Source organism: Solanum verrucosum, unplaced genomic scaffold (assembly GCF_900185275.1).
Source record: "Solanum verrucosum unplaced genomic scaffold, falcon-dt-bn FXZP01000268.1, whole genome shotgun sequence".
NCBI lineage: Eukaryota > Viridiplantae > Streptophyta > Magnoliopsida > Solanales > Solanaceae > Solanum > Solanum verrucosum.
Window position 1 is genome coordinate 4,506,947 of NW_026019957.1, and position 8,019 is coordinate 4,514,965.

At 31.8% G+C, this 8,019-nt stretch overlaps 1 protein-coding gene across 1 annotated transcript; it reads right to left on the minus strand.

Annotated features, from left to right (window-relative positions):
• Positions 1 to 5,475: 5,475 nt before the first annotated feature.
• On the minus strand, positions 5,476 to 6,865 carry LOC125814429 (mediator of RNA polymerase II transcription subunit 20a-like). The gene is made up of 5 exons (XM_049493875.1): positions 6,852 to 6,865; positions 6,616 to 6,758; positions 6,156 to 6,334; positions 5,948 to 6,037; positions 5,476 to 5,718 (listed from the first exon to the last, which is right to left on the minus strand). The coding sequence occupies exons 1-5, from the start codon at positions 6,863 to 6,865 to the stop codon at positions 5,476 to 5,478; spliced, it is 669 nt and encodes a 222-aa protein (XP_049349832.1).
• Positions 6,866 to 8,019: the final 1,154 nt, after the last annotated feature.

An 8,019-nucleotide genomic window follows, 5' to 3' on the forward strand; every position in this document is an offset into this window, starting at 1 on the left:
TTCACTAGCTTCACCAAAGGAACAAGCAATGACACAACCTCTTAATACAATGTCTCACCAAACAATTTTTTTTCTGTTCTCTCTTTTGACTACACAATAAATCGACAATGAATTACAATGCTTATGAAGAGTAGAATAAATAAACTTGAGAGTGGTTGAGACGAAAGTATGTATGAATGTGTGATGAATCAATTCAATACTTCTTTAAATAGTGGTTCATCATGCTCCAAGGAATCTACTTGTTTGCTTTATTTGTCTTGATATAGTGAATCTTCGATTTGAAGTAATATCTTCATTATTTGATGAATTCTTTCCTCAATTGATTGCACAAAATATTCGCTTCAATGATTTTGCTGGCATTCCTTTCTTGATTCCTTATGTTAAGCTAATAGAGATGATGACAATAATTTGAACTCCCGTGAGTTTTATTTTTTCTTGATTTGAATAATCTTCTTGAAATTTAAGTTTTATCACTCTGAATATGAAAGCTTTTGTGAACTTGAGACTTCAGACATATCTTGGTACTACATAATTATTTGATCTTCCTTAAGTAACAAATTGATCTTGTTCTTTTCCTTTTGTAGAATATTTCCTTCAATAGGATCCTAGTAAATATTATTTCCATGATTTTTGTATCTTGATTTGGGCAAGTTATTTTCTTCCATATGTATCTTCTCTTGAAATTCCATCTCATAATATCTTCCTTTCTATATTTGTTTAGATCTTCACAAATTCTTCTTCATTAAATAATTTTGCACCAAAAAACAACTTTACAACAAGTAAATGTTCTTTTATTAAATTAAGTCAATTTGTTATCATCAAAATTAATATGTGAAACCTCAGACCTAACACTTTCTCATATATAATCATATTACACTCCCCCCCCCCCTCCCCCCCCCCCCCAAACCCAACACCATTTCTGCCTATCATTCAAGGGAAGAGCTTTTCTTAAACAAGAACTTCCTTCACTTGGTAAGAATTGTTCCCCCATTCTCTCTCTCTCTCTCCGCATGATTTTTCATTAGATACACATTTCCCTTTCAGATTTGCTACTCACTAATAGAGCTGTCAATACGGGCCGATCCATCCCACTCCGGATAGCCTTTACAGACTTTAAAACTTTAAGGGTCGGGTCGGGATGGTCCATTATTTTGGTGGGCCAAAAAATAGTCAGTCCAACCACAACTACGTGGGCTACAGGCCGAGCTGGACTAGCCCACTTTTTTTAAATGATATATTTTTTTATAATTTAAATTTTATTTTAAAATGTTAACAGAAATATCGACAAGATATTATTACATGGTATTACTTCTTGATAACCAACTCTCACATTCACAAATAAAAATAATGTTAATAATACATTACATTTGACTCAAGTAAATTTTGGTTGTATGACTTCAATTTGAAATTATTGTCATTTTTTGTAAAGATCGTAGGTATAACTACAACAACAACAACAACATGCTGGTGAAACTTCACCAAGTGAGGTTTATGGAGTGTAGAGTGTACGTAGACCTTATCACTACCTCATGGAGGTAGATAAGTTGTTTCTGAAAGACCCTCGGCTCAAGCACATCAAACCCAAGTAAAAAGAAGAAGAAGAAAACAATGAAGAATCATACAAAAAATGTAACTTTTATATTTGAGTATTTGAACTTTGTGATATTTATATGCTTTGTTTAAGACTTTAAGTTTCGATTCCCCTTGTTAGTTTTAGTATTTTATTTTATTTTAATTTTTAATTAATTTTTTATTTGGCCCACGGGCTGGCCCAACTCATATTGTTCAAGCCCAAGAGGCTAATGAGCATATTCAAGTTGGGTTAAAAAGCCCTCTTTTTAAATGGGCTCTAAAAATCTTAGCCCAATCATATTAATTCACGAGTTGACCCAGACTTAACCCTAATTGACGGCTCTACTCACTGCTGATGTTTTCTTCGTTTTTCAAGGATTCAACTCAGGTTGGTCATCATCTTTTTTTTCATACATCAATTTTTTATGGATTTTTTGTTTGTTGCTCAAGTTACAAATTCAATTCAGGTTAGGTTTGAACTTTTTCCAAAAGATCAATATTTTTTATTGATTTTCCTTTTCTGCTCAAGTGGCAGATTCAAATTAGGTTAGGTTTGAGTTTCTCTGAATATATTTTTTTTTATTGATTTACCTTTTAGTGCTCAAGTGACAGATTCAACTTAGTTTGATGTAGTATTTTCTCGATTGATCAATTTTTAAATTGATTTTTCCTTTGTTGCTCAAAAGATTCAACATAGGTTAGGTTTGACCTTCTCTTAATTATCCTAATTAGATTTACCAAAATTATGAAACATGAGAACCCTAACCTTTAACTTAAGAAAGATCGTTTTTGTTCAACACTTTTTTTTCTAGAAGTAGGGAAAGTAAGAGAAGAGTGAATGAAGACCCCCATGGAGCGGTAAGGAGATCGATGAATTTTTAATCTGCCTCTTTATGTATGAAATTACAGACATATATAGTGAATGGAGGAGCCCCTTCAACTTTGAATCATCTTCCTTATAAAGATACGTGATTCATTTTCGATACTCACCACTCAAAAGAACCAAAAAAGAAAAAAAGCTGGATATATCCAATTCAAAGAGTAGAATCTAAAGCTTGGCTCATACTAGATCTAACTTACAAAGTACTCACAGTTACAAGAGTAGATCATAACTGGATAAAAATATACATAGTACATTTCCACTTACAAGATGTAGCTTGGTCCAACTCATACATGTTATGTCACTTGCTCATTCTATTGTGTTCGATTGTGTTCATAGTTCTATGTATCCATGGTTTCTCTTGCAGCTCTTCGTGTTATTTACACCGACTTATCTAATCTAATCTAAAAGTAATCTATGGAACAAATTAATATTGGAAATAACCCTCATAGTGCATGCAGGCAACACAGAGGACACAATTTCTCTAATGGACCATCGCATGTCCTCAGAAGAAACCTCAGCTTTCCGTTCAACTGCGTCTGCAGAAAAGGTAATTGTCTGTTCTTTGGCACACATGTTTTAAAAATGATTCCGCGATATATTTGGACTGTTAGTTAGAAATATATATTTTGCATAACCTCAATTTAAGAGTATATTTCTTTGAAGATGCCTCAGCTTGCTTCGAGCATATCAACAACAAATGCTGAAATAGGGAAGTCCATTATGGTGGACAATCTCAAAGAGCATAAGAAGAAAAAGAGGAGCAAGAATAGAAAAGCATGCAAGAAAAGGCAAGATACTGGTCCCGAAGAAAGAGAGTCTTCAACACAAGAAAACCAAGCTTTGGACGAAAAACAGAAGGAACTTTCCTCTTTCTGGTTTAAACTTGTACCACAGGGAGGCAAGTAAGTACCAATATACCAGGCACATCGCTCTGAAGGTTCTTGTCTCATTGATATGACATAACTTTTTTTTTTACTCTTGGCAGGAAGGGACTTAGATTGCCTCCCCTTGATAGGCCCAATATCCATCTCAAGTAAGATTTTCCGCACACAACATTGATTTAAAACTCATGCTCATCACCACGTAAAATGAAATGAGTGATTTTGCATCATTTGCAGGGATAGTAGTGCCACTGTAACTTTAATTCAGAAGTTCATTGCACAGAAGCTAAATTTGAATGATCATACTGAGGTAATGATTTTATAAGCTAAATTATGCATTTCTTTGAACTAGTTAGTTCTATAAAATTCAAGAATTAGAAAATATATATACTAATGCTTACTTAACATAGATAAAGGAACCTATGTTGAAACAGTTGACGATCTCTAATTAGAAAGACGAAACAAACATAAATAAGACAGTGAAACAGGTTCTTGTTTTATACTACAGGAAGATATGTTGAAAATATTGCCACTGAATCGTCTTTATATCATTTTGTGCAGGTGGATGTTGTTTGCTGCGGTGAAAAGCTGAATGGAGATATGACGGTTAAGGACATTCAACTTAGATGGAAGTCACACCTTCCCAATTCTGGAAAGGGAAAGGTAAAATGGGAGTTGGAGCAGGCTATGACTCAGCTAGGATACATCAGAAGCAAGAAGCTTCAAACTCCACCCAAAAAATAAGTACTGTGGCTACTGGCATCATGGCATAAAAGAAGTGAACTTCCTATATCACAACAGACTTAAAAACTTATCAGTAGACAATTTTTGTACTTGCATAATAATAGCCTCAGATCAGCTATTAGTACCTTAATTCTCTGCTTTATTATCGGCAAACAATCTATGCTTTTGGCTTGTGTTTCCTAGTTTCCTACCAAATATTATATGAAAGTTTGAATCTAAATGGTTTAGACCTTAGGTCATAGAGTACATTTGTTATCATTAAGATTTAAGCATTTAATTAATCATTAAGATCTTCAACAAAGTCTTAATATCTTGTGTGGATAATATTCATTACCACTCTATCCACAATCACTAACCATCACCATTATCGTTGTCAATCACCAACCATCTTTGTTATCACGACCACCATTGGTAACCAACATCACTGCCAACCACTTTATACAAGCTCATTCGAAGGCAAATATCATTACACGTTCTATCATATGGAATACTTACTGAACTCAATGTTTGGTGCAAAATTATATTATACTTGTTGGTTTGAACCCCTATTATATGTTTTGATAAAGGTACAATTGTTGCGTTAAAAAAAGATCATGAGCTAGATTTGCTTCGTCTAGCTTCATATTACCTATCCTCTAGGAAGAGGCCTTGTAACATTATACTTGTGGTGATTAGGAATACGGGGTGGGGATACGATGGTGCTTTATAACTTGGTCAAAGTTTTTACGTGCTCTGCCCCATTTTCTTTTTACCATATTGCTCTACTTATAACCACCCCAGCCCACATGACTAACTCTATACAATTTAGTATTCTCTTTTCTTTTTTTTTACATTTAACTCGCCTACCACTTCATCTTGCTTTTGATATTAAAAAAAATTGATTTGTCCCGCATAAAAATCTCTTACACCACCCTGATTATGAGTTTCTCACAACGCACCACCTTCTCACTGCCATATCTTTTAATGTGGTGATTTGCTTTTCACAATGAAATGGTATAAATTAAATGGAAAAGGAGATTACAACATGTGAAATCATGATAAAAGTTCATGTAGCCAACCAACTGTACTAGCAAAACTCCTCTCTAAATGAATTATCTACAATGCTTTATTTTCCTATATAGTAATATTAACATATATACCATATTTCTTTTTGAGCAAAAAAGTTCTACTCCCCAAAGCTTCAAAGTTTATATAATCTTAAAGAACAATTCTTCAAACAAAAGAAACCATATAACTTTCCATATCACCCACTAAAAAGAAAGAAATTACATTGATCTGAAATCATAGTAGCTTTAAGATTGCTTACTATTGATGTGCATATTCCCAATTTATTAATGAACATAAAGAACTCATTTCTGAAGCTGAGGAAAAATCTTATAATGTCAACAAAACATTTTAATTTCTCGTTGCTTGTGATGATTGAGATGTTGCTGCCATTTGGGCCAAGATGCTAGCATATTGTACAACTGTGTGTTGTGAAGTGTACTGATCAGAGAGGCCAAACTCTGAAAAATTTGGTTCAACATGCACAAAATTACCCGGTAATGATCTTTTCCCAAGAGTTTCCTTCCATATCTCGAAGAATTCACGCATAATCAGATGTGATGTTTCCCATGAGGAAATCGGAAGATACTCCATCTACAAAAGAAACAAACATCTTATGAGGCAAACATGCTCATAATAGAAACTGCTTAAAATTTATTAATACGACTATCATTTCGTATTAAGAAAAGGACAGTAATTGAATCCCTCTCCATGTAGAGTGAAAAAAAAATAAAATATATTACAACATAGCTATGTTCTAAAAAAAGGCATAACCACATAAAAAGCTTCAACTGAGAATAAATCTCTATAAGTATTTGCATACCTCCATAACTATTCCCCTCAAGTTCTCATAATTTATTGGAACAACTTTGCTTACTCGATGCCGGAAGTCACCAAGTCGATACTGAAACTCCTATATCAGTGAAATATTTTAATGACTATTTATGAAGAAAAAATTCTTGATGGTGCTATATAAGTATATCATCCTCTTACAATAAGAACAATAATTTGTAGATCTCAATAATACAAACCTCACAATTAACTGCAAGCTTCATTCTATAAGATTGTAAGTTCTCCATTATCGTCTGCATTGATGACTCCGCTTCCGCAACCAGTCGTTGCCTACTAAGTGCCATGTAAAACTTGTTGGGTTGTTCTTGAAGTGAAACCCCCAAAAAAAATTGGGGGAATTCCGAAGCATTTGCTTGTTCTAGTAAAAGAAAAAATAAATCAATCAACAATCAAATCTCGTATATGTCCACAAAAGTACTCTGAAACATGACATGATGTGTAAGTTAGAAAATATAGATTATGTTACATTTAGATCTATTTTTGACCAAAATTATTTCAATACTTCTTCACTTTTTTATAGATTACTTACAAAGGAGAAAAACTTCCCAAATCCAATCTTTATAATGCATCGAGAGGAAAAAAAAAAGGCCATTCCTTTATATAATGTTTACAAACATAATTTATTAAGTAATGAAATACCTTTGAGTATGGGCTTATAAAAGGTAAAAGTATTTTTCCATCTTCCTTCTTTAACGCCATTAATGCTCTCAGCACAATTAGATACTTCTATCAGTATTTGACTATTGATTGTTGTTCCTGCATTTGGCTGCCAACGCAGAACCCTAACAACAAACAAAGTAACAAACTGTACACTTAAACATACACACCAAAAACTTTCAAAAATGTTATGTTTCTAATGAATTCAAAATCTTTACCATTTGATTGGCATGTTGTTATTGCAAGTACAATTTCCTTTTTCCTCCTAACAAAAAATTCATCCAAAAAGAAAAAAGGCTTTGACTAATACAAGGAAAGATAAGAGAATGAATCTTATAGTAGTTGAAAGTGTCAGAAAGAATAAAACTGTATTTATAGTTGACCAGTACCTTGAACAAAAATCAAGTCATTAAATTCATGTCATATTTGGAATTTGTTACTAAAATTTCAACAAATTTACCTTTTATGGCTAAACTTATTAGATAATCAAAATAGTATTTCTCTCACCTTATAATTTATTGTGGAATTAATAATTTTTTTCCTTATTAGCATTGAAGATAGAAAGAAAGAATAATAAATATTTATCCTAAAATGTAGGTCAACATCATATTTTGTCCAAATCGTATCTAGTCTATTTATTTCTCTTCATTAATATACCTTTTTATAAGAGGAAAAATTATGCTTTGAAGGATGAAAAACAAGTCAAAGATTTCATGCACGAATAGGAATTATTTTTATTAAAATAAAGTATGTACTATATTTATTTCATTTTATATGATACAATATTTCTTTTGTACTTATAATTAGGTAATTAAAATTGTATTTTCATTCCTTGTAAAATCAACAGTTTTTCTTAATCTTCCCCAAAGATAGAAATAGAATAATAATAAATATTTTTCCTTAAATATAATTCTGAATAAAATTTTCTTAGAATGGTATCTAGTTTACATATTTATTTTTAATAATTAATATACCAATTAAAAAAAGATGTTTTGAAGGATCAAACAAGTCCAAACATTCATGCACAAATATGAATCGTTTATAGTAAAATAAAGTATATGCTATCTTTATTTCATCTTATATAATACAATTCTATATTAGGAGTCAAATAATTTCTATCAAAAATTCTTATCTACCTACATGCTTTTAATTATAAATTTCCGACTTAAGTTACTTTTTTCAAAAAAAAAAATTGATTTTATTTTTTAATAAGAAAAATGGTACACGTAAAATTTGTCAACAATGTCAACTATAAGAATCAATATTTTTTCCAGATCACCTATTGCATTCGGAGTGTTACACTATTTTATTGTAATTAAAAGAGTTTACTTATTTAATTGTCTACTTATAAGTTTTCTCTTAATCCTGGCTAGTAAAAGATCGACC

Bases quoted from the DNA above. Each gene is read 5' to 3' on its own strand.
- LOC125814429 (XM_049493875.1), bottom strand. The intron at 6,335-6,615 runs GTATTTCATTAC...TTCTTTTACTAG, and splicing joins TTATAAGCCCATACTCAAAG to AACAAGCAAATGCTTCGGAA. The intron at 6,038-6,155 runs GTTTGTATTATT...TCACTGATATAG, and splicing joins AGCTTGCAGTTAATTGTGAG to GAGTTTCAGTATCGACTTGG.